A 25,825-nucleotide genomic window follows, 5' to 3' on the forward strand; every position below is an offset into this window, starting at 1 on the left:
CAGATCTATACCTCAGGAATCCCTAGAGCACAGCTTTCTATTAGAGCTGGTTGTACCTGAATAGCTATAATAGTACGTTGAATACACTGTTTCGAATACCTTCAATTGGATTGCAATATGTGGCCGGAAAGGTGGGGTTGTACGTTAAGCCACCAACTGTTCTTAATTTGAGACTACACGCAATCTAGCCAATATACGAAGTATCGGCGCCATTAATTCCCATGTTCGAAGTGGCATACAGCAAGTTTATATTTTCCTTCTTTTATTTCCGGATGCCGACCCAGTTCAGAGTCGTGCTTGATACATGGGGTGTACTGAGTACTTTGCCGAACATGATTTATGCCTGGCCCTATAGTTAGTTGGAAGCTGGACTGACAGTCGGGCGTGGCAAGCTCATATGATCTCGCAGATATACTGCTAGCTGCTGTCGCTGCCTTGCGAGAGTTTAGAGTCTACGCCTTCAAAACTGTCATCATTGAAAACTAAGAAAATATAATACTATTCGCCACGCTAATCCTTCAATGCTACCAACCAAACCTCACACCCGTGAAATACTCATCGCCAGTTTGGAGCCTTCAATAACGTGACCCATGGAGATGATGATGGCTTCTAGGAATAACTCCAAAGCTAACTCTTCAGGTAAAGAAAATGAGACAACCCTGCTCATAAAAATGGCAAGATGCAAGATAGTATCGTCGAGAGCCCAACACACCAATCAACGGTAGTCTATGTTCAGTGCAGATACGCTCAACAGGCCCTCTTCCACGCTCACGTTCTCCGCATATTCAAGCCCCCCTTTGACGATGGCGAGTTCGTCATTATGCCCAAATAAGATGTCCCGCTGTGAAACAGCGCACGTAATGCCGCGTTCCCCAGAAAACCAATCGTATGGGACGAAGAAATGTCTTAACTGTGTCGGTGGGCTTGCGCCTAGACTCTGAAGCTCGACGGAGCAGACCCAAGACTGCTTATCTAGAAACACCATCCTTCCGGCATCGCTAACTCCAATAATGTGGGCGACATGGTCTGAGATTGTGCTCATTGACGTCGAGAAAGTCGACCTCGCAGTCTTCGTAGTAGCATTTTGTCCTGCTCCTTGAATGTCGAAGGCATCACTGTCGAAAAGAAACAAACTGCTCATCCTCGCCGAGTCACCTGCTTCGCCGGTCTCCATCAATATCTTTTGTGCTGTGCCGTTGCCATGAAAGCTCACGCTCTTTGGCTGAAACTCCAATAAAGGGATTATCAGTGAAATACGAGTCACTTCTGACCAATCTTCCCAGCATAAAATTCGAGCTTCAGTCCCGTCGAAGCAGATCGCATGTTCCTCAGATCGTGGGTGTGGAGCCCATCTCTGGGTCCATGGTCGATCTTGTCTAGTCTGCACCTGCTCCTGCTTGCCATCAAGGCTCCAGAGATGATCAGACTCCCTGGTAGCCAAGACGAACTTGTCTCTAGCTTCCCCGTGAAAAACTTGTATGATGGCCCTGTCCACATCGAGACGCGATTGTACCAACGCTTCTTTCGTAACCCATCCATCGTAGGGGTGCTTGCCGATGCGCCAGGCCAAAACCCCGTTGGATGCATTGATGCTCAATATTATACCTTGGCGCGACCACCACGAAAGAAAACGGACTGCTGACTTGTGGCGATAAAGCGTTCGAAAGTGGGCACCGGTCTTTCTGTCGTACAGAGAGACGGAGCCGTCATCTTTCGCGCAGAAGACTACCTCGCCGCCGGTGTTTATGGCCATGGCACTGATTCGGTTTTTTCTATTTGAAGTGATCGCCTCCACTGTGGAACCAGAGGAGCCGTCGCTGCTGTCATCGGCTACAGCATCCCGTAGTAATACCCCTGGCTCCCAGACGTTGCACTGGGATCCCCGGATATCGGCAAGATGAAGACCACTTCTGTTGAACGAGATCTGTTTAATGTGGAAGTTTTCTGACCTGACCTGATATAGTAGTTTCAGTGTGGCGAATTCATAGATGTGGAGTATTCCGAAACCAGCGCCTCCGGCTAGAAGGCGACCATCGGCGCTTGATGCTAGCGTGTGACAATTGGCATGAGACCTATCCAACTCCAGGTCATCAAAAGGGTTCAGAAGCACCAGAGTCCCGTCCAGGTAAGAGACTGCGAGCAGTTCAATATCGGGATTGGGATTGAAGCACAGCGCTGTGATCGGGTGGGTACAAGTGGCCCCATTTTCCAGTTTCTTGCCCGAGCTCCCGTAATAAGCTTCTTCTTCAAGGTCCCATAGCGTTATGGGTTGTCCACTATAGGCCACTGCCATCATCCTGTGGCTCATAGACATTGAAATCGCGGATGGTGGAGAGCGCAGTGGTTTACCGAGGAATTCATCGCAGTTGTTCCATGCCTTCGGTGTTTGGTGTTCTCCATTGTTTCCCAAGTCCCAAGATTCCAAGAAGTTTTTAGAAGAAGCCACCAATAGAAGATCATCGTCAAAAGCAACTGCCATGGGTCTCCGGGGTGCCTCGAACTCATGAATCAAGGCACTGCTTCGTGTATCCCAGACCCGGATCACTCTCATCCCGCTGGACACCATCAGGCTTGTGTTCTTCTTGAATGTAAGGAACTTGACTGTCTCGCCGTGGATCAGGGTTTTGTATTCCTGGCAAGTCGCCGCGTGGTATAAGGCAATCGTGCCCGTAATCAGGCCAACAGCCAAGAACTCCTCCCCGTAACAGACTGCGCTCGCTTGCGACTGTCGAAAGTCCATGGAAGATAGTCGGTCGTCCCAATGATTGTTTGAGATGCCCCTGACTGACAGTCGTCGGCCATACCTGCTAAGCTTGTGTATCATTGACTCAGATGGGCAGAATGGCGCAATAAGAGTGAAAATAGCCGAGGGGGATGTTTTGAGTGCGTCGGAAAATTTTGCCGCAATGCGAATAAGGTCTATAGTCCAGCCTCTAATGGTTTGCAGGGGAGGCCCCAATGGCAATCTGCCCCCTGCGCGGGCATTGAGGTATGTCTTGAGATGGTTTGAAGCCCTAATCAAGGGACTGAGATTTTGCGTTTGCGCCACTGCCTCGATCCATGATAGAATATTCGATTTTAAAAACTTCTCAGTGAGTTCCAACACCCCGTCATCCAAGGAATCAGCTTTGGCCAGATGATATGCGAATTCTGAAAAAACGTATTTCGAGAACTCAGTTCTGGTGTTTGAACTGCTTGCATTGGCTCCCCTTCTGGCAGTTCGAGGAGGCTTCATCTCTTGCCCGTTGAGATACGCTAGACATGCTCTGGCAATCCGGGTATGTGCCTCTGTCTTATCGATTTTGAATTCTGATTGAAGATCACCGTCGAAAAGATATCCCCTGGCCGTTTCGTGAATCAAACGAACTTTGCCAAACTTATCGACGGTCACGAGTTGGCCGCAAAACGCTGCTATGGTCTCATCCAGCTTCAGGAAGTTACCATTGACGTCCAGCTTTAGAGCTCCTTCGAGCTCCCTCGTGGTCAATGGACGCGTGGAGCAAGCTGTCCAAGTGAGGATGGCTTTTGATATCCTTGTCCCCCGTGAAGCTTGCGTCATTGCTTCCAGAACGCGTTCGTATAATGGTTTCATGCCCAGCGGCATATCTTCAAGCACCCGGTTGATTTCCGTCTCGCTATGAGAACCCGAGAGCTCCTTCAAAACCAACGTGGTCCATAAGAAAGACCCGCTCGACTTTTGGAGTATTTTCTCCACCAAGCGTGTGCGGTCATCATCGTCTTTGACCACCAGAGAACTTGCCCGGGCTTCTACAAGAACCCTGATATCAGTGAGTGTGTTTGCTGCTGGTATGCTTTCTGCTGCAAAGCGATGTTTACCCACCATGGAGAAATTCTTCTCTAGCTCTGGTGTTTGTTGGCTGGTCATCATGATGCGTAGCGGTATCGAGTTGTCCAATTTCATCAACATGGGATCCAACAACGAGATTGCGTCAGAGCATTCATCTAAAGCATCAATAACCCAGTAATGCCGAGATGTTTGCACTTTGAATATTCTTGATAAGAACAAGGTGTGCCATATCATGCTTTCATTGTCATCAAGTTTGATGCCTTCCCTTTGGATGGCTACCAGGACCTTTCGCACCTGGGCATCGGTAGAGGCCATTTGGAAAGCCAATGAGCGTAGACAATAACTCAACCGTGACTTGGACTTGTCGCCGTGCTTGAAGAAGTAATAGCTGCAATTCAAGCTATGCTTTTGAACTTGATCGATCACGAAACCTGCCAATACGGATTTACCAGCTGCAGGCTTTCCGTTGATCCACAAGATTTTCGGGGAATCCATACTTTCGTCTGCCCACTCTAAGAAAGCCTTGTTGGCCGCAAGCCACTCGCATGTGCCAGACATGCGAGCATCCTCGACAGTGACGAGATCATTTTGCCACGTCTGAGACACGCTGAGATAACTTTCAAGGGCCTGAAGTTGGTCCCGACTCGCGTCCGCTTGCTCAACGAAAACTGGTAAGAATTAGTTATGACTGACAAGGCAAGTCATGTGGGCCCTACCTGGCCTGATCAGACCATTGACTGCAGATGCAAGGGCATTGCGAATTATCAGGTAGTTTGGATCACTCGGAGACTCAAACTTGCAGATGGATTGATGGTCAGCATTCATAGGCATTTGCTTTTCTTCTCGGTATCCGAGGGTGGCTGATTCAGGGTTAACAACAAGAGAACTGAAAAGGCCAATGCTCAGTTTTTGGGTCTCGTAGAATGACCACAGTTGAATATCGGCAGAAAAATGGCGAAACTCATCATTGATCGACTGTATGGCCGCCGATTTACGCTCCAGATCTGTAGCGTAGGCACGTGAGTAGGCGACGTGAATGATATTATTCAGTACTTTTGCCCCATCCAAGCCTCGGTGGGGTGTTCCGAGGAAGAATATGGCCTGAAAACACCTGGAGAGCTTTTCATATGACGCGTCTTTCTTTGCCAGCATATAGGCCTTCTTGATGACCAAGCCCCCCAAGTCATGGCCCACGAACACGATTGGGATGCCTGCCCCGTCTAGATAAGGCGAAGTACTCATCTCACTGAGAAAGGACTTGCCGATGTGATGGACGTTCAGAAAATTTTCCTTGCTCTTGGCCCAGTCAGAGTTGTACCCAAAAGTATGGATTCGTACATTCTTGAACCCTGTGTCTTTGGACAGCCACTCCTTTGGCCAGAAGTGCGCTGAAGAACTTTCTTTACTCCATGTTTTCCTAGAGCCACCGCCAAGGCCGTGGACGAATATCAGTTCAGCTAGGGGTTCAGCTGGAGAATGAAGGACGTGCAACCCTAGCGGTCCCCTGGGATCGTCTGTGCCATCGCCCACGAGGATAGCGGCTGTGCTGTGGGGGAATGAATCAACACTATTCGAGCGGGTATCGGTATTGGACACGTTGGGCCCTTTGCGTCGAAGGCTTCTAGTTAACTGCGCAAGATGTGTTCAGGTCAGATTAACATCCTATGTCAGACATGGACGTGGGGTCAGGTTACTGCAAAACCCACCATGTTGATCGACGCCAGGGCAAAATTGGCAGCGGATTAATGCAAATCGTCTATGTATGGAGCCTGTCGTATGAAACACATATAACAAAAAATTTGGCATGATATGGAGCTCGCCTGGAATTTTGATCGTTGGGGCACGAAACCGTTTACTGCCTGGCGCATCGTCTTTCCTTGGGCGGCCATGGCACACCCGACAATACTAGGTGCATATAAACGTGCCAACCTGTGCCCCGCTCTCTGCACTTGGAATCGAATTAATTGGATTATAATAAGTGTGGCAGGGATTATGGTGTCGGGCGATAATGCCTGAGCCGAATTACTTGCCTACTCGTACCATTGTCGACAAAGTGGGGGTGTAGCCAGGCAGCTCGCCCTCACGATGTACTCATCAGCACAAGTGAAACAACAATTTCGACGTGCAAATTCCAGCAGTGTTAAGTCGTGTGTTCTTTTTCAGCGCGCTGAATATTACATATCTGTTCAATATACAACTCGTTCACACTCCTCAATCCATTAAACTTCTGCCAGGTAAAGTTTATAATGACAGCTGCGGAAACACATCCAACGATTGCGGTGGGCGACGATGCAGCATTCATGGAATATGCCCTCGATCAAGCGCGCAAGTCGCCACCAGAACCCGAAAATTCTGTGTCGGAGCAGCTCTTGTGAACGCAGACACAGGCGAGGTGCTCTCGACGGGATATTCACTCGAGTTGCCGCGGGATCAGCCTGGAGACCCGGGAACGACCCACGCTGAACAGTGCTGCTTCATCAAAATTGCCAACAAGTACAATCCTGGAGACGGCCCCTCAGAAACTCGAATTGGAGGCATTTTGCCTCCGAACACGGCCTTGTACACGACAATGGAGCCGTGCAATGAACGGCTCAGCGGGAATAGGACATGTGTGGAGCGAATCCTCCAGCTTAAGGATAAAATAAAGGTTGTGTATGTCGGAATCAAGGAGCCTGGGACTTTTATAAATAAAAATGAAATGCAGAAGAGACTAGAGGATGCAGGCGTCATGATAAAATTCGTCGGCAACAAGGAGAGAATCGCCCAGGTTGCGATGGCTGGGCACTGATCTTGTGTGGGGATGGCAAGTCGGGCACGACAATCAAGGCAAATATATATGAATGCTTAACTTATGAGACCAACAATGCGTACCACCTGCTCGTTCATGATCAAATCGATTTGCTCTTTCTCAACTGAAGTTGGCCTCTCCTAAGGTTTGCAATGATACCAGTACTTAGAGCCATCTGCTGACAGTACTCTGTGGCATAGAAGTAAAGGCAGCTGAGAATTCGTTACCCACATCTTACATCTTCGCGTAGCCACAAGTGCGGTTTCTCAGCGGCACCGTTGCTACGGTTTAATTGCAAAGACTTGAAACAATACTTGAAGCAACTCAGCCTTGCAGAACCAGAGTCTGGCGTGCAGGCGTTGCAAATTGTATTACTTAAGTCATCATTCTAAAATAGCATCTACCCCGCCCAATGGAAGTTGCGCGCTTAAATGTTACCAACTTAAGTTGATACGAAGGCTGGAATAGCACGTCGTGCAAAGCGATAGAAGTAAATTAAAGTGTCCGATCAAAATGAATTACCACGGTGCGGAAGGGTTGGAGTTTGGTGGAGGGAATGTCAATGTTGACCCAAGCGTCGCTGCTGGTGAGCCTGAAATATCAGACGTCAACAAGCTGTAGCCACAGCGCTAATCCTGGCATTGACACAGTTTTACCGATGGGCAGCCGCGTGATTTCCACTGATAGTCATGGTGTAAGCTTCTGGGTTAACACAGGGAGAATTGACGTGGAACTCGTCGACGGCACTCCACAGGTGTTTTTCATCAAGGTCATCTCGAATGAAAGAGGCAAGGATATGACCCGAGGAGAATTCGAGTCTATGAAGGCCTTGTATTCACTTGCGCCCGGCTTTGCCCCGAAGCCAATAGCTTGCGGAACATACCAAACCATACCTGATACTCACTTCTTCTTATCCGAGTTTCGAGACATGATGGACGACACACCAGACCCATACAGATTTGTCGAGCGTTTGGCCAAGATCCACCTAAACAGCAGGTCCCCAAATGGGAAGTTTGGCTTCCATGTGACGACATACAGTGGGAATCTACCGCAAGTGACCAATTGGGAAGACAGCTGGGAGACCTTCTTCACCAAGACCATGAGAAAGGCCCTCGATTTCGAAATCGCAGTTAAAGGCTACGACCCGGAATTCGAAGAGCTGGTCCCTGCTCTGTTTGACAGAGTCATCCCCCGGCTGCTCCGCCCCTTAGAGACGGAAGGCAGGTCCGTGAAACCGTCGTTGGTCCATGGAGATTTATGGTACGCAAACTCTGGGATTGATATCGACAGTGGCGAGCCCGTAATATTCGATGCGTGCTGTTTTTACGCCCACAATGAGTGTGAGTTTCTATTTAGTGCTCTCGCCGTTCCCACAGTCCTTAAACTCATCTTGTATGCATCCCTAAATTAATGATGACTATGTGCGTAGATGAGTTTGGCCAATGGAGACCAATTTGTAACAGGTTTGGGGATGAGTACCTAGCCGCGTACAATACATTCGTCCATATCTCTGCTCCCGAGGAAGACTTTGAAGGTCGTCTAGATCTGTACAGACTGTAGGGACAGCCATGGTCTCAATCTTTCAACTCATTGGTGGTGTATAGTAACCTCGAAATAGGAGATTCGACACGCATGTTTCTGCACTCTTCACGGAGAACCTGACTCTGAGGGTGCAGTATGACCACCAAAACTATCGCGCAATGAATGTTTGCTGATATCTTTGTATAGAGTACTGAATGTCATGCGGGATTTAGTGCAACGTTATGGTCATGCTGGCAGGACTTCTGTCCTCTGAACCGATCCAATTGGCCCCAATGGAGAAGATTCATAGTGTCGTCTTCAAAGAAGTCTTCAAAGAAGGGATTGTCGGACGGCACTAGCCTTTGAACCCTAGGGGCAGTTTTTGTTTTTCCTTTCCTTTCCTTGCTATCGCTACAACACCCAGTTGACTGGATATGAAATCTGCAATAGGACTTATTGCAAGCTACAACGAAATATAGGGTTGAGGTGTCTCTAATCTCCCCAACTCCAAAGGAGTAATGGTCGACATAAGGGCCTTCAGGACAGAAATATATACTTTTTGGCTAAACACTTGAGTCAGTTGCTAATACACCAGAGGTTTCGCTCCTGAAGTTCTAACAATTGACTATTACCAAGGGTTCAGGACTCAGGGTTCATCCATTATCAGTTAGCTAGCTGTAGTAGCGGAAACCGGAAAAGACAGTAGTTAGAGATCGAAAGCTAGTGCGTCTGACACAGCTCCTGAGAGACTTCGTAGTTAGGGTCCCTATACAAAGGAATAAGCGCAATTGTCACGGCGCCAGCCCGACCTAACCCATGTACCTTGGTACTTGGCCCGTGCAGGACTTACCTCGCGCCTTACGCGCAACCCTCCACATCATTATTTCCTTCCCTATGGCACAACAATCATCACGACCTAGAACTGACGCTCCCAACGTGACAGCAACCTACCTTCACTATCTAGTACTAGCCCTCGAGCCGAGCCGCGATTCCAGCAGAGCTAGCATTAAATTAAGCATCTGAATACAACGTTAGTGCTATTAAGGCTTCAAGGCCTTCGAAAGGCCGTTAGCAGTAACGTCGGCTACCTTCTCGTCCGTTAGATCCATAACAACGGTTTAGTAGTTTTACCGGAGCCAATGGGTATAGATATATATATAACGTAGCCGAGTCTACAGCTTAGCGGTCTCTTCAACGATCAGCCGGGTCGTTTATGTGTCGCCAACTTGGACGTTATTCTGATGCTGTAAGCCATACTAAGTTATCGTGCAGATGTGGGAAGTTGTGGCCTCAGGTGTGGAGGAATACGAGGCAGGCAATTTAAGAAACAGGCCGCGCGGTAGCAAGCCAATTAGGGTTATGGTGCCGATGAGATTAGGAGACCTCGGGTTATGATCCAGAGTTCTAGGAGTTTTGTAGTTGTACGGTTACCGCTCGATTTCGACCAGAATGGCTCGATATGATATAGCAAATTATACAGTTTTGTACCCCAGAGTCCCTGATGCTCTAAGTAATCCACAGTCTGCTGTTCTACTAGATATTACCTTCCTTAGGGCAAATATATTCAATGCGTGATAAGACATCCGGAAGGTGCGAGTATAGGCTATATACAACAGTCCTCTAGTAAGCTTAGCAACCTCTGCCTAGTATCGAACTGAAGTTGGCTAAAGCAAAATTTTTGAAGTTTTCATCGATCAATAGGAGTACAGCGTCCATATTCGATATTCTTTGGAATTAGCATACAAGTTCGGTCCCATAATGGACTGAGTAAGCTAGTCAGATATTCTCAGGTGCTAATGCACCCTCGGTCATCGCCATTTTCTAAGCGCCAACCATTTTGCTGGCCTCCTGAAAATTCTGAATCAAGCTATATTCGTCTTATAGATGACGCTGCTACCGATTTCATGTTACACTACTCTTAAGAATACGCATGGTCATACTAACTAGAATATACGCTTCGACTTCCAATCCAGTATCTGTTCTGTGGACGACACCAATACCAAATGCTAACTTCATGCGATATCCGAGCCAACACGTTTATGAAATGCTCTAAATTCGGCCACAACGTGTCAGGCCGAATACTGCATCAGTTGGCAAAACGTTTCTGCTAAAGAACTCATCCATTTGCTCAATCGAATAACGTATTTCACCCCCATTCCGACACCCCTGTAAACCCCAACAATAACCACACCGCTATTTACATTATCCTTTTATTTCTCAACCACTTTTGCTTCAATTGACTTTATTCCAAGTATTCGATCTGATCTGCTATCAATGCCTTCATATACGGAAGAAGACCTCGCTGCCGCCGTTCTAGACGTCGCAAATGGTAAATCTGTGCGACGCGCTGGCCTGGATTGGGGTATACCAAGGACTACACTTATCGACAGACTTCAAGGCGCTTAATCAAGTCGCGAGGCCTCTGCTAGCCAGAAGAGGCTATCTCCAGTGCAAGAAAAACACTTAGCAGACTGGGTTTTGGTCCAGGAAGCCCTTGGACTAGCCCCAACGCACGCGCAAATCAAGGAGCTCGCGCAGCGCGTCCTAGCCCTCAAAGGTGACCACCAATCACTCGGCAAGAATTGGCTGGAAGCCTTTCTAAAGCGTCACCCAGCACTAAAGACTAAAAAGCAACGCCGTATCGACTCTCAGCGTATCAATGGCGCGTCTACCGAGGTAATCCAAGCCTGGTTTGCTTCAAAATTACGTATTCCTGCAATTCAAGCGATTAAGCCGCAATGCAGGTATAATATGGATGAGCATGGCCTTATGGAGGGTCAAGGGGTCTCTGGGCTAGTTGTCGGGAGCGCTACCTTACGCACAATACACCAGAAACAGCCTGGTTCGAGGGCGTGGACGTCAATTTTGGAATGTGTGGATGCCCTCGGCAATACCTTACCCCCCCTGGTTATTTTCAAGGGCAAGGACGTCCAAGAGCAGTGGTTCCCTGATAAAAATCTTCAGGACTTCAAGGACTGGCGCTTCAAGGCATCCCCCAAGGGCTGGACAGACGATACGATAGCTATCAAATGGCTTGAAGACGTTTTTATACCCCTTACGCTTCCTCAGGACCCTTCAGACACTCGTTTACTTATTTTGGATGGTAACGGTAGTCACACAACTGATAATTTTATGTCTTTTTGCTATCAAAACAACATATAATTATTATTTTTACCCCCACACTCATCTCATGCCCTTCAGCCCCTCGATGTTGGGGTGTTCTCAGCTATGAAAACGGCATATCGCAAGGAGGTCGGGTTTTAAACCCTATTAACTGATTCAGAACCTATTGGCAAGCGGAATTTTATGCGCTATTACGCCAGAGCACGCCAGAGGGCCCTAACGGCTCAAAATATCAAGTCTGGTTGGCGTACAAGTGGTCTATGGCCCCTAAATGTCGCTAGGCCCCTTACTAGCCCTCTTCTGCTTGAAAATAGCAACCGCACACGTCACCAAGGTCCAGACATTCTTATTACAACCCAGCAAGTCCATAAAACGCTCCAGACGCCTTCAGAGGGCAATGTTGTATGGTCAACGCCAAAGAAGAGCGTAGATATAGAGCGCCAGTTTAGGGAGTTCAATCGACTCCAACAAACTAACATGACTACACAACGCCAGCTATTTAGAAAGATGAAAAAAGGGTTTGATGAGAAGGATTATCTATTAGTAAGCGCAGAATTACAAATTGAGGGCTTGAAATAGCGATTGGAGCTTATGAAGCCACGGAAAAAAAGAAGGTGCAAATAAGTCCAAACGCGAAATTCGCAAGGATTGAGGACGTACGGCGGATGAGGGAAGTATCTAATGAAGCTCTTGTTGATGATTCGGGTTCAGAAATATCTAATGTATCTACTGTCGAAAGCGATTGTATAGCTGTTCAGAATTGAATTTGTGGTGGTTGTTTGAAATTGCAGTGTTATTCGTGGTGTTTTGTTTTATAGGGTGTCGGAATGGGGGTGAAATACGTTACGGAGCTCAGTTGATCAAAAGTTCTTCGCATACATTAACAACTTAAAGCAACGGATGAAAGAGTACCACGAAGTACACTATAGCTTACTTCCTCTCTTCCCCGAGCCAGCCTCATATTACCCGCTTTTACCCCGTGTAAAGGTGTCTTTGCCAATAGCAGCACTCGTACTAGCGTCCAATGCAACAGCAAAATAAGCCGCCATATCGGCCACCATACCGGCCATTTTGCCATAAGAACTAGGACCATAGTAGTGCATGCAGCAAGGGCGTCGTTATGGGTCACGTAAGGGTTCCGCCGCCAACTATGTGAGATCTTGCTCTTTCATCATGGTGAGAGTTCGCATGGGATGGTATAGGAGAGGTGATGCTGCTGACATAGCGCGGGCATCGCTGCCCGCGCTACTCAAGCCATGGACCCAAGTCTATTGGCTGCGATTAAATTGATCTAGCGAGATAATAAAAATGCTCATTGGTAGTTGGATGAAGCAGTGCGCCACAAACCTGAACCGAGAGTCTATTTTGATGCCACATGTTGTTTCGATGATCTGCCAACTCTCAAGGGAGCCATTTCGACTAATAAGATGATCGATCACTTTCTGGCGTCTGTAGTAGGTCATGCATTGACTCCGTTCTGCAGCCAATAGCGCAGCCCGATATATAGTCGAGAAGGAAGGACCTACATAGGCCAAATTTATATCGGTCATAGGGGAGAACAAGGGTCCTTGCCTCCAGACCATCGAGGAGCATAGCACTTCGTCGGCCCGTTTGCAATCTCAGCGTTGAGTTCGGCGGATAAAAACTTTTGCTTGCCCCAGGCACACCGCCTATGTGCTGGGTGCAGCGCTTGGACCAACTGCATATAGATAGCCCTTCTGTGGCTGCAGCCTTTGGGAGTTAGTCCCATCATCATCATCAATACAACTCTCTTGCCTGTATTGTCTGGAAATACACTTAACAATGATAGTGAAGTTGACCTTATCTTTGCCGCCGGTATATGACTGTTAGCATATTTTAATAAGTAGATATACGTTATACGTCTGAGGAGTAATTTCTTAACTATAACTATGCCCTGATGTGACGTGCCCTCCAGATCAATCTTCACTTCAGAAATAATCTTATACTTTGTATTTCCGATGTATTTTTGCAACACAATTTACTTACTGGACGCTAGGAGACGTTTCGTGCCATAATATCCCGCCCCATTATCCTCGTCGTCCTCGTTCTCATATTCATACCCCTCGTACAGAGGTATCCCATAAGTGTCAGACCGCACCAGCTTTTTGACTTTCTTAACTTGCTCTGGTGTAAGAAATCACTGTTATGCTCAGAAATCATCAGCAACCTAAATGTGCAGCCGAGGGCAGATTTTTCTTTCTTAAGGCCCACGGTAATAGCACTCATAGGTGATCCCCTTGACCTGGCACCTTCTGCAAACTGGCATTTGATGGTCGCATCGCGTTTTGTCCTTGCGGCACGGCTTGTCAAGACATGCTGGGCATTGTAAAGCTCCGGCATCCTTTCCACAGTTTGCTCCTAAGCACTTCCTCCTGGATAGTAGTCTGATGGATCGTTGGCCATCGTGGCAAGGCTCGCCTCCTGCGATCGAATGCAGCGACAACACCGAGAGACGATCAGTGGCAGTGATGGAAGCGCAAAGAAATGTATTTGGCTGGTCTTGTCAGTCAAAGTAGGGATGTGAAAGAAAGTAACCTCAACCCCGGATCCCCGCTCCATATATTTTTATTATTATTAAATACGCCGTAGGCTCGAAGCCCCCGGTACCTCTACTAGTACTCCCGTATGTCAAACCGTGCCCTAATGGCTGGACTAAATACATACGCTGCGTCGTCGGTTCGCCCTATTGGCGACTGCGTTGCGTTCACTACCATACTACGTTGGTTCTCAACCTACCAACAAAGTCCCCCTGAGAAGATCAATGCTATCTGGGCCGCTCCATATAATTCGGGTGTTGTAAACCGAACGATTTGTATCCATAAAGCGGGGGCTTTTCGGGCACTCTGCTTCTTTCGGTTTGGCGAAGCACATTTGTTGCTCCAGACCGCACAGGCCACCACAGGATGGGCCTAGCGATATCGGCTCCGCCAGGAAGCCACGGGAAAGCTCCCGACGAGGCGCCCGCTAAAACGTACTCCTCTGATTGGGTAGCCCGAGCGCCTCCAAGATGGAGCTGGCGGAACCGGTGTGCCCTACCTAACTTTTGGCAAGGCTTACCCGTGGAGCGTCGCACGGGTAACTGATTCCTCTAAACGACATTTCAAGGTCCACCCTTGTTAGTAAAATGGCTGCCAGAGCCCAGCGTAAAGTTCAGCAGGTACTTAAAGCATAACGCGCTCCGAGATTGAACATATGTTGAACTTACCCAGTAGCGATATGGAAAACTGTCACCTTACGTAGCCTTTTCTTAACGCCGAATACAGGTAAGATATCGATAGATCTTTAATAAATAGAGTTATTTATGTATATAATATATAGTGACGAGGGCAGTGTATGCCCGCACGTTTAAGGTGAAGTTAACGGAGCCGAACAAGAAGATCAGCTGTCTGGAAGGATAACAAAAAGAAAGATCGAGAGCCTTATCGTCCTAATTAGATCAACAAAATTACCTCAGCAGGTACGAATAACGGCCTCAACGGGCACGAAGGACAGAATAAGACCTTAGCAGGTCATCAAACAAATAGGGCTTCAACCGGCAAAGGGAACGAGGATTCAATTATTTTCAGCTTGTCGCTTCTTCTTGCAAGCCTCCTGAATGTGTAACTAGATGTTTGAGAAGCAGGCTTGTTGCATAAATCATCCGAAATCCGAAAATCCGAAAAACAACGTCCAACAACCCTGTCGCTAAGTCACATATTATGGTAAGAATATACTATTTGAGGAAATTGCCCTCGGTTCATAACTCTGGATAGATATTATATTAACCTCTATGCCTACTTTACGCAATGTGCTACGTAGTTTAGCGTTAAGAGGCTCCGTAAGGTGCTCTTCTTTCTCTCTAATCCCAACGAGGTTACAGACATTACCGCAGTGACTTACAGGGGCCCTCAGTATAATATATGTTTAACATATGTTTAATGTATATTATACTTGGATTACGGCATAGGCTAGGTATTATTGGCATATAGTTAACATATTTGAAGGAAAGGTGGAAACACTACTAACCCTTACTTAAGTTGGACATATGTTGAACTTTTGCCCATACCTTAGGTGTTGTACCTGGTCGGGCAAAATCTCTCCAGAACCCCTGTGCATGATCTCAAGGCACTCGGCGGTGGGTCATATGTCTCTTGAGCACATCTGGTGGAAGCGACACTAGCTAGGCGCTTGTGTATAAATAGTCAAAGAGTCTAGAAATGCCCACGGCGATGCTGCTGCAGAACACCCTGGCGAAGAATCCGGTGAAAATTCTGACCAATGTCACTGAAGCCACTGCTGCCGTTGGTGAAGGTGGTCCCAAGAAGCTTAAGAAGAACAAGGCTCCCACCGCCCAGATTGAACCTCATCAGTTCTCATATCCCTTTTTTTTCCAAACAACAACTACCCAAAGGGCGAAGAAGTCGAACACATGGACGAGAATCGGTATCGCACTACCGATGAAGAGAAGCGCCATCTGGACAAAGTCAACAGCGACCTCCTCTCTAATTACCGCCAGGCGGCTGAGACGCATCGTCAGATAGCACGGAAAAACATCAAGCCAGGTCAGACCCTTACCGAGATGCCAATGGTATTAAGGATAGTATGCATCGTCTGGTCGGACACGATGGCTTATCCGAAGGCGATGCTATTGTTGCTGGCTGTCAGGTTACGGCCTGGACCGAAGGCGATAGTACAGAGTGAAGGGGAGAAATAGGCGTGTTCCCCTGGTGGTCACCTGGTGATCACTGGTGGTCACTTGATGATGGCAGGTAGGGGTGTCCACAGTAGTTCATTGATCTCTCCCCTCTCTATCTTCCTCCGTCTCGACTCCTTACTTATAGCCAGCCGAGGTTCTCTGTTGGATTCTGGATGTTTGCTTCCGCATGTCTGTGTTCCTCCGACTTCGGCCAATATCTTGGATAGCGGCTCCTTATCTGCAACCAAGCGATTCCCTATCCGCTGCAAACGGCTTCAACAGCTCTCATTCGCCACAAGCGGCTCTCTAGCCGCCACAAACGGCCTCCCGGCTCCTCATTCGCCACAAACGACTTCCTTCCTGGTGGAAGCCGGCCCGCCTCGGATGACACTTGTGGCTCTGACACTGGCATGGGTTTCCCGTATCTTGAATCTCAACGAGATTGCTGCCCACTTCAGTGCAAATGCAGGCAATAAGTCTGTGCTTCAGCAGAACATTGTAATGAAGCTTGACATCGACGTCTATGTGAATGATCGTATCGTCGACACCGTTTTTACCATAGCAGTCGATCCTATGTATGACAACTTTCTCGCAGCCGTCAAGGACGCGATGAATACTGGTGTCCGTGAAGCGGGAATTGATGTTTGCCTTGGCGAGCTAGGTGGGCTCATCCAGGAGGCCATGAACAGCTATTAATGTGAGATAAACGGGAATACCTACCCAATCAAGCCGATTCGCAACATAGCCGACAATACCATCTTACCCTATAGCATCCATGGCACCAAGAGTGTTCCCTCCGTAAAGACGACGAAGCTGCTGCGATGGAAGAAGGCGATATATTTGCCATTGAGCTCTTCTGCACCACTGTTACTGGCCGAGTTTACGATCAGGGTGAAGTCTCGTATGCCCTACGCAGTCTTGATGCGCCAATGGGCAACTTACGTCCGTCTTCAGCCCAATCGCAGTTGCACATTCTCAAGAAGAATTTCAGCACTCTTCCCTTCTGTCGATACTATTCAATCTCGTCTAATCTGGCATCGTTGAACATTACCCGCCTCTGGTTGACAAGAAATAGTCATACTCAGCCCAATTTGAGCATGTGAGTAATCGTCTCTGTGCACTTGTAAGATCCCCATCAATGAAGCACATAAGACAATATTGTTTAGACTTACCGTAAAGGAGGTCATTAGTCGTGGAGAGGGCTACTAAGTAAGTTGGCCGTTCTAGGAAAGGGTAGTTCAACTGGAACGTTCCTCATCTAAAGCTCCGAGAATTGGCACTCAAAAAAAGTATGCGACTTCCAGCGCTCACGGTGGTTCGCAGTGTATTTCTGAGTGTGAGGCAAACACTTCGAACGTATAGAGAAAGAATTGATAGAGGATGGAGGAAGTTGGCTCATATCTGTGGTTTGGGTTCAGAGGCCATTGAAATAAGAGTCATCTTAAAAGGCTTGTATTAGAAGGAGAATTTTTCGTTCGAACTCAAGATGGACTTGTCAGGTTGATGTCTTTATGGTAACCCAACATCCACGTCTGTTCAGTTTCGTCGGGGGGTGGGTGAGGAGCGTGGATTTATGAAACTATAGAACTCCAGAACCGCGTCAAAGGAGATTTGGGGTAGTATAGCGCGGGAATACCACTCTCGATTTCAGCATTTTATCATCAGCCTTCAGCAGGTTCTACCCCGCCATCGGTAACTAGGTGTATGGGGGAGGGCGTGTTAACAAAATCTATCTTAAAACCGAAAGAGCTCCGAATCTACAAACGGCACGGGCCGAAGATTCGCCCAATACAATGTTAGGACCGCCCCTTCCCTAGGGTAGTAGCAATATAGTAGGGATCGTGTGAAATTGGTGACCTGAGGTCATGGTGAAGTACACCTGACACAATTTAGGCCCTTGGGCGATGAGAGCCTCGCTGTTGGATATGGCCCCAGTGTCTCTCTTCTCAAGGCAGAAAACCTCGAATACAGGTCCAAATTATTCAGTTTGATCCAAACTTGAGCAGAAGATCAGCCATGCTATTGCACAGAAAGTTTTAAACGAACTTGATACTTCGGCCTATACTGACTATGCTACCTGGATCATTAACACTTTGATGTCCTTCATCGGGGGTAAGGCTTTGTGGACTGCCCTCTAGAACAAAACTCATTCACATTTATGTCCAATTGCCAACGCGAGACGAACCGCAGAAGACCACTAGGTCTGATGAGACGAGACTCCCGATGAAAACCACACCATGCATCCAATTTGGCTTTGGCCGAAAAAGTCAAACCTTCTCGGCTACCATCGCTCTGGTATCTTTGTCTTGCATATCAAAGCGTCAGAGAACTGGATAACTGCCAATCCCAAGAACGACCACAGACTAACTCTAGAGATGCAAATGTGCCGCTGACTGAAGTATCCGCCTGCCAGATTTGAAACAAGACTCAATTAATCTCTTTACTTCCAAGCTCGAAAAGATTGAGGTTTGGATCATATTACGTAGAATATAATACCTCAGTAATGTAACTGGTGGAGGCTGATAGATGTACCGGCTAAGTAGTAGGTGACAAGATCAACGTCGCACATAGGGTAGAACAGTATAGCGTTACGCCAATTTACTACCTGGAATATCGGGTTACCCCATACTATTCTACCCCAGGCGTGCCGTTTATTCTGTCATGCCGTTGCCGGCTGTGTGTTCTTGCTATTGCTTCAGACATGGCGATAGACTGTTGAAGAGTGTTGGACACGATTAGGCAGTCTAGTTCAATCGAATCCGGCTAGCTTAGAGGAAAAGATATTGGGTTACGGATCTAGATGTGCTGATAGGTCCGGAAACGAAGTGCGTCACGGACTCAGACACAACGATTTTTCTTTCGCAGGTAGTTAGCGTCCTAAGTGGGACACGTTCAGTCGGATGCATCTTCGCCTTTTTTGATTCATCAGCGCTGCAATCGCGATAAATATCCATATCCGATTTTGAGATTCGGAGATTCGACATGGGGGATATCGTGGTACAATCTTTCAAGATAGAAGTGGCAACTAGGATAACGCAGCGACGTGGCGGTTCTGCAAGCCAACCACGGGACGCATCTGATATCAAAAACGGATGAAGGTGGGCACCCAAGTCCCCCAAGTCCAACTTTACTACGGCTGAGAACCTTGGGAGCTGAAATACCCTGGTAGTCTGGTAGTCTGGTAGTCTGGACGAGGACCCCAGCCACCTCTTAGTAGGCGCTCCCAAGTTGTGTGGGCCCGACGGTTGGTGCCGCACCCAAACAAAACATTTGAGGTTGACAGTACTTTCGTCACTACACGTTCTTTTTCAAATACACAATAGGCTCCTTACGTCGGTTGACAGCGCCTCGAATGGACGAGAGCAGCAAAAAAATCAAGCTGTCAAGATGATGTCTCGGGAGCATCATCGCCGGCGCAGCCCGCAAAGCTCGCGTCGGCGGCGCAAAGAGAGGCGTGACTCGAGAGAGCATGAGCTCCAGAGTCAGCACATTCCAATGACGGCGCCGTACGATATACCCAACGAACCCAACAACAACAGACAATTGCGTGTGCTTTCGAGCTCGAGCTCCAGTTCATCTTCATCATCTTCTTATTCATCTACATCTTCTTCACTACTTAATATCTCCCGAGAGAAGCCTAAGAGGTTTGGCTTCCGCACCTTCTTCTCGAGCTCTGAACAAAAGCATCATCGCCGCGTACGAAAGAAACGATCCCGTCGCCTGATTCGATTCAGCAACTCCTCTTCCTCTTCGCTCAACTCGGACCTTGCCTATGGAAAGGGCTACATCGACCGTGACCGTCGGAGAAGTCGCGACCTCCACTCTCCGTCTGACCAGCGGCTGCGCCAAGACGTGAGCGACCACGAGAGGCCTCCGTTGCCAAAGCGTGGGGAGACGGACGAAGAAATTCGTGAGATTGGGAGGAAGCTATCCGAGATTGCGCGGAAGCAAAACAATGAGGACTTCAGAGCTGCGGGCAGGGTTCGGCCGTCCCAGCTTGTCGGTGCAGCTGCGGCTTTAAGCCACTTTCACCGCAACAACTCGGGAGGCGACCGCCTCGACCGAGGCATCGGCGCCTCCAAACACAGCCGCAAATACTCTTCGGACGACTCGGAGTGGGAGTCTGCGTCGGGCGATGAGTCCAGCAGTGAGGACAGCGATGCCAGCTTGGCCTATGGGTCTACAACTCACTTGCAAACTGATGCCAACAAGCCAATTCACATCAGCAATTCAAGTGAATACGGCCATCAACTAAACACTGAGAGGACGCTCAACCGAAAGCCTTCTTTAGTCGATCCGCGACTTTTTGGACCCGTTAACTCCCTGCGTGGCCACGTCCAGACTCCTTGTGGCTTTGAAAAAGTTGACCGCAAGACAACAGGAGATGGGTACGAACCTTCCATTGCCCCAAGTGAAAACGTGTCCCTTGAGAGTGGTCAACTTCGGACAGTGTATCCGGTTCCCACGTCAGACCCTACGCGGTTCGACGCTGGCCGAGGCTCGATAGTCTCAGCTCAGCAGGAGTCTTCTCGATCTCGACCTGCACCACTTCCAATTCAGCAGCCCAAGCCCATCGCGCCAGTCTCTAGTAAAGTATTTGATGCGGTCGAGCCTGATACCAAGTACTCACGGCGATCATCATCATCTGGAAAAACCCTCGTCGGAGCTGCAGTCGCCGGCTTTGCTGGGGCTGCGCTGGCCAGTGCCTTGTCCGAACATAAAGATGACCGTGACCTCGAGGGTCGCCACGAAAGTGATGGGAAGCGCCGATCAAAGCGGTCAGATGCCCAACCTGTTGACGAGCGAGCTGAGAAACGTAGGAGCAGAGACGAGAGACGGCGGGAGAAGGACAAGGAGTTGGGGCGTGATGATGAAGGGGAAAGGCGGCGTCGCGATAAACACCGGGATGATGCCTCTTCTACTTACTCACGTGAAACCCAAGACCAAACCGAGGATGGAAAGAATTCCAAGACAGACCGCGAGTACGAGCGGGAAAAACGACGCCACGCCAAATATCGGGATGATGGCTCCGCCTATGAACGCGATTCCCGGGATCGACCAAAGGATGAGCGGAAGGAAGACGCGCCCAAATTGGAGCGCAGCGACGACAAGCGGTTCAGCCAAACCAAGGATATGGAGGAGTATCGTCGTGTAGAGGACCCCAGTTTCCCACCTGCAGAACGTCCCATTGACCCCTTTCAGTTCCAGGTGGAGGACGATGCCTTCCAGACGCCTATCTACAACACACCAAAGCGGCCCCTGACACCCAACGTGGTAACCGTGGACCGAGAACCCGACTTCGCCCGCTTTGAGTCCAAACCCGATGACACCAGCGCGTCAGAAAGGATGAGCCGCCGAGACTCATTCGAACGCGAGGTTCGTAACGCCAAGGACATATACGAATCCACCAAGCACGCGACGGCGCCAATAGAGGCAGCGGCCCTTGCCGCCGCTACTGGCGCTTTGGTAGCCGAGGAGCATCGTGGTCGCAACCGTAGTCGTGGCGGGGACTCAACCTCGCGAAACAGGTCCCGCCAAAAGTCACCCACGAGAGACGAGATCCAGGAAGAAGCGGATCGATACTACCGCGAGCAACTGGTCGCTCGTAAGGCTGCTGAAGAGCGCTCACGTAGTGCGTCGCCTGAAACCTCAGTCGTGGACAGGTGGAAGGAAGACCACGAACCAGTCATTGAGATTGTTCCCCCTCCACAACAGGACGAGCCCAAGGGCAAGGGTCCATATGACGGACCTAACGCTGATGTTCGTATCGATAACATCATGGTGCCGAGGGAACTGAGACGCTTCCAGGCCCCGCGCCGGCCCGTCAGAGACCCCTCGACTGATGGGCATCGACCCATGCTAAACCTTGTGCACCCGACTCCTGTTGCCACACCTGTGCCATCAGAGCAGCAGCGGGAGGAGGCCAAAGACCAGCGTGTGCCAGAGCCCAAGAAGAAGAGTGCAGGCGACAGCTCCAGGTCCGTCCCTGATGTGGTGATTGGACCCCGAGGCGACATTGTCCAGTCACCATCAACATCGTCCAAGGCAGTCAGCTGGGGTGAAAATTCCACGAAGCACTACGTCGTGGAAAGCCCCGAGCGAGATGACAATGAATACTCTGGTGCCAAGGTTGTGACACCAGCTAAGACCCCCAAAAGGTCTGGCAAGAAGAGTGGATGGGGCATCATTGCAACCGCCATCGGAGGAGCTGGCGCGGCCGCTGCTGCTTCGACTACATCGGACTCTGCTTCCAACAAGTCGAGAAAGTCCCGAGATTTATCACGGGGCAAACGCGGGTCTTCTGCTTCATTTGATGAGATCAGAGAGGAGCCACCGGTCCCTGGTCCCAAGCCGCCCAGTCCAAGAAGTCCTCAAATGCCAGGCGCTTTTGCCGAGGATCCCGATTTCACTGCCACCGTGGCTGCGGGGCTTCAAGACAGCGGATTTGATCCCAACATTGTCATCGACGATGCCAAGTATCATAGACGTGACTCTCCTCCGGGGTCAGCCACCATCAGTAGTGCATACCACAGCCCTTTTGCTGAGACCGTGAGCGACTTGGGCATATATGATTCCGGCAGTCCATCTGATATAAAGGTAAGTTCCAAGGCTAGTCCGAGTCGCAGTTACCATATTGGTGAAACTCCCGAGACTCTCTCAGATGAGAAGGATGTGCCGACGGGCGAGTCGGAGATATACTCCAAGTTGAGCAAGAATGAGATGGATAAGCTCGACAAGGCCGCCAAACAAGACAGCATGGACAAGTCGGAGATCAAGATTGCAGCGCCCAAGGTGGATGAGTCTACCGAGGCTTTCCGCAAGGTCATTAAGGAGTATGAATTGACTTACGACATCGAGCCTATAAACAAAGAGTCGAAGACGCTTGACCCGACGGCTGAACGAAGAGGCATTAACATGTCGGAGATGAAGGGTTTTGAGGAGAAGCCTGCTGATGATTTCCGCTCGGTTGTTAAAGACATGGAGTCGACTTTCCCTACCAATCTCAGCAAAAAGGAGCAGAAGAAGCGAGACAAGGCCGCCAAAGCATATTCGCGACAGGCCGATGAAGTAGTCGAGATCGCTTCCTCCAGAGAGCTGCCGCCCAAAAACCCCGTTGCCGTTGAAGAGAGGGACGACACCTCTTCCAAGAAGAAGAAATCCAAGAAGGACAAGAAGAAGGCAGTCATCATCCATGGGGAACCCGAAAAGCTTGATGGTGTGGATAATCCTAAAGAGTCCTTCCCAGAATATGCCTCACGGGCTCCATTGGTTATGCCGGCACGGTCTAGAAATGAAAGAAACATCTCCGAGCAAACGTCAAATATTGAGCCGGGTGTTCACGACTCACCTGAGAGATACGACTCTCCTTCCGGGTCGGCGCCGGAGGAGATAATTGTGGACGATTTTGGAAGGATTGCAGCCAACAATATGCATTCTGCCCCTTCACCTCATGACCAGTGGGACGTGCCGGAGAAGAGCAAGGACAAGTCGAAGCACGAGCCCAAGCCTTCTGAAGCGTTTGTGGATGCGTCCGGAAAGATTGTGGAGAGCCCTGTTCCTACGCCAGGTGACGAGTGGCACGCCATGTTAAAAGACAAGGAGAAATCCAAGCATGGTTACGTGACCTACGACTTGCCTTCTCCGCCCGTACCATCTCAGCTATCTGGTGAAAGCTCTTGGAAGACCGTAGCTGACACGGCCCCCGTACTGGAGGATGAGTGGGGGTTGTCCAAGAAGGGCAAAGAGAAGGCCAAACGGGACTCAATTGCCACCGATACGACATGGTCAGCGGCAACTTCAGAAGTGTCGGAACCGCCAAGTAAGAAGCGTGACACCATGGAAGACTTCACCACCGCGCCGGCCTCTGAAACCGTTGATGAGTGGGATTCGCCAAAGATGTTAAAGAAGACTAGGCGGGACTCAGCTACATATGGTTCTCCTTCGCGTATCCCTCTCCCTGACGACGACGATTGGTCAGATACACCAAGAGAGATGACTGACTCGTTTAATGACATGCGGATTGAGAGGAGCGCTGCCCCGGACGAGGAAGTAGACTTACCCAAGAAGTCCAAGAAGAAGAAGAAGAAGAAGTCAAAGCGGGACTCTGATGTCTACGACGCCCCATCCGAGGTTTCCACCACAAGCTCCAGGAGGAAGTCGAAACGTGACTCCTACACTGATTCGTCCTGGTCAACGCACGGGTCAGAACTCGGCAATTCCCCAGTTTCTGAAAGAAGAAGCAGGAAGGAAGAGCGATGCAGCGACGCTTCGGGGGGTTTTCCTGATGAGGACCCCCAAGGCGAAGCCGAGCCTCCGGATAGGGAGCCTGATCCTCTCGACTTCCGGAATAACGATAGCTCGGCTGTGTCTGCTCCAACCCGCGTCGACGACCATCGCTCCAACGGAAGCAAAAGACGACATGGGCACGATGACCATGGTGATGCCAAGCCAGCTGTTTCTGCTGCCTCTGCTGCCAGTGGCAATACCCGGAAGAGTAGTAAAGACAAAGACAAAGATAAGGAGAAGGGGAACAGCTCTGGTTCTGGCTTTTTCGACCGTTTCAAGTCGTCGATAGGCTTAATCGACGAAAAGGATAAAGACGGATTGCGCAAATCTGACAACAAGGAGGACAAGAAGAATTCTTTTTTAGGTAATGCCGGCACCCTTGGCGCGGGTGCCGGCATGGCGGGTGCTGCTGTGGTTGCTCATACATCCCAGCCGTCCTGCCAGAAGGCCACCGACTCTCCTTTGGAAAAGGAAGTCATCAGTATTCCTACTACTCCTCCCTTATGCAGGGTCTCGGACGTCATCGACCCCGAGATCGTGCAGAGGGAAATCCGACCTGCCATAGACCCACAGTATGGCGACCTATTACCATTGCCACCCAGTACCCCTGGTTCTCCCACCTCAACCTCCGAGACTGGTGAATTTCCCCCTCTGCCGGACAGTCGGCCCGAGACACCCGAGCGCGAGCGGCAGCTGTGGAGAGATATGCTCGTCAAGCAACCCACCAAAGCCACTCATGTCCGGCGCCGTAGTGCGTTCGAGACGCCAATGAAGTCGCCCAGCCAGAGCGCCATTCCGATTCAGTTCCTTATGGGGCAGCGCTCCAGCCCGGCCTCGCCAAAGCCGGCTGACAAGGTGAAATTTGAGCAGAGTCATGCGGAAAACTCCCCGAACACCGACTTGCACAGGTCTTCACCCGTAGGGTCTCCGATAGGAGATCAAGTCGAGCTAGGCAGCACGACAAGACGTCGTCGCCCGATTTCCTGGGACAGCACCAAGGATTTCAAGCCACTATTGTTGGTCGAGAGGACTTCTCGCGGTTCCTCCTCTTCCTACCTTGCAGGACCGGAGGAAAATCTACCCAGTAGACCCTCCCCGCGCACTTCGCACGAGAATTATTTTGCGAGCCAGCATGAAGGCTTGCAGCATGGCGAACGGAATCGCAGCATATCCACGGATCCACTGCAGCTCGATATCCCGGCCGCTCTGGCAGATTCAGTCCCCACAGAATACCTGCCCCATTATCACCAGGCGACGCCGCAGGCTGACGTTATGCGTCAACCCTCAGACGATGTTTTAAGATTGTCAACATCCCACGTTTGGGACGACGAGTTGGAGAAGGGGCCGCTGGGGACGTCGGCTTTGCCTCCGCTGCCTGATAGCTTGCAGCAGTACTTGGTTGAGCAACCAGCTGCCATAGATCTTCCAAGGAGTGCTCAGGAGTCCCTTGAGGGTTCTTCTACACGTTCCCGAGGCGACAAGATTGGGGGCTCGTCCGTCTTAGCAGCCATGGCTGGTGTGGCCGCTGGTGGGCTAATGGCCGATGCTCTGCTCCATGACTGTGGTGATGATGAGAAGAATGCACTGGCGACGGAGGCCCAAT

At 49.6% G+C, this 25,825-nt stretch overlaps 6 protein-coding genes across 6 annotated transcripts; 5 read left to right on the plus strand and 1 right to left on the minus strand.

The window, feature by feature from the left end:
* Nucleotides 1-456: 456 nt before the first annotated feature.
* On the minus strand, nt 457-5,732 carry BCR38DRAFT_429746 (NACHT and WD domain protein). Its single transcript, XM_040859983.1, has 3 exons — nt 5,515-5,732; nt 4,525-5,437; nt 457-4,476 (listed from the first exon to the last, which is right to left on the minus strand). Exons 1-3 carry the CDS (start codon nt 5,515-5,517, stop codon nt 716-718), a joined length of 4,677 nt encoding a protein of 1,558 aa, XP_040717231.1. The 5' UTR covers nt 5,518-5,732; the 3' UTR covers nt 457-715.
* An 87-nt stretch (nt 5,733-5,819) lies between these two features.
* On the plus strand, nt 5,820-6,596 carry BCR38DRAFT_465204 (uncharacterized protein; the record flags this gene model as incomplete). The annotated part of the gene is made up of 2 exons (XM_040862695.1): nt 5,820-6,162; nt 6,201-6,596. Exons 1-2 carry the CDS (start codon nt 6,055-6,057, stop codon nt 6,594-6,596), a joined length of 504 nt encoding a protein of 167 aa, XP_040717232.1. The 5' UTR covers nt 5,820-6,054.
* Nucleotides 6,597-6,959: 363 nt separating this feature from the next.
* Nucleotides 6,960-8,756, plus strand: BCR38DRAFT_366681 (Fructosamine kinase-domain-containing protein). Its single transcript, XM_040857237.1, has 5 exons — nt 6,960-7,182; nt 7,247-7,936; nt 8,026-8,152; nt 8,215-8,271; nt 8,325-8,756. Exons 1-5 carry the CDS (start codon nt 7,110-7,112, stop codon nt 8,389-8,391), a joined length of 1,014 nt encoding a protein of 337 aa, XP_040717233.1. The 5' UTR covers nt 6,960-7,109; the 3' UTR covers nt 8,392-8,756.
* Nucleotides 8,757-15,005: 6,249 nt separating this feature from the next.
* Nucleotides 15,006-16,029, plus strand: BCR38DRAFT_429757 (uncharacterized protein). The gene is made up of 3 exons (XM_040859984.1): nt 15,006-15,208; nt 15,267-15,760; nt 15,816-16,029. The coding sequence occupies exons 2-3, from the start codon at nt 15,458-15,460 to the stop codon at nt 15,939-15,941; spliced, it is 429 nt and encodes a 142-aa protein (XP_040717234.1). The 5' UTR covers nt 15,006-15,208; nt 15,267-15,457; the 3' UTR covers nt 15,942-16,029.
* A 332-nt stretch (nt 16,030-16,361) lies between these two features.
* Nucleotides 16,362-16,654, plus strand: BCR38DRAFT_429759 (uncharacterized protein). The gene has a single exon (XM_040859985.1). The coding sequence runs from the start codon at nt 16,438-16,440 to the stop codon at nt 16,630-16,632; it is 195 nt and encodes a 64-aa protein (XP_040717235.1). The 5' UTR covers nt 16,362-16,437; the 3' UTR covers nt 16,633-16,654.
* Nucleotides 16,655-19,431: 2,777 nt separating this feature from the next.
* On the plus strand, nt 19,432-21,934 carry BCR38DRAFT_456865 (uncharacterized protein; the record flags this gene model as incomplete). Its single annotated transcript, XM_040861969.1, has 2 exons — nt 19,432-21,759; nt 21,842-21,934. The coding sequence occupies 2 exons, from the start codon at nt 19,432-19,434 to the stop codon at nt 21,932-21,934; spliced, it is 2,421 nt and encodes an 806-aa protein (XP_040717236.1).
* Nucleotides 21,935-25,825: the final 3,891 nt, after the last annotated feature.

The sequence above is a fragment of the Pseudomassariella vexata genome, assembly GCF_002105095.1.
Source record: "Pseudomassariella vexata strain CBS 129021 chromosome Unknown BCR38scaffold_5, whole genome shotgun sequence".
Lineage (NCBI taxonomy): Eukaryota > Fungi > Ascomycota > Sordariomycetes > Amphisphaeriales > Pseudomassariaceae > Pseudomassariella > Pseudomassariella vexata.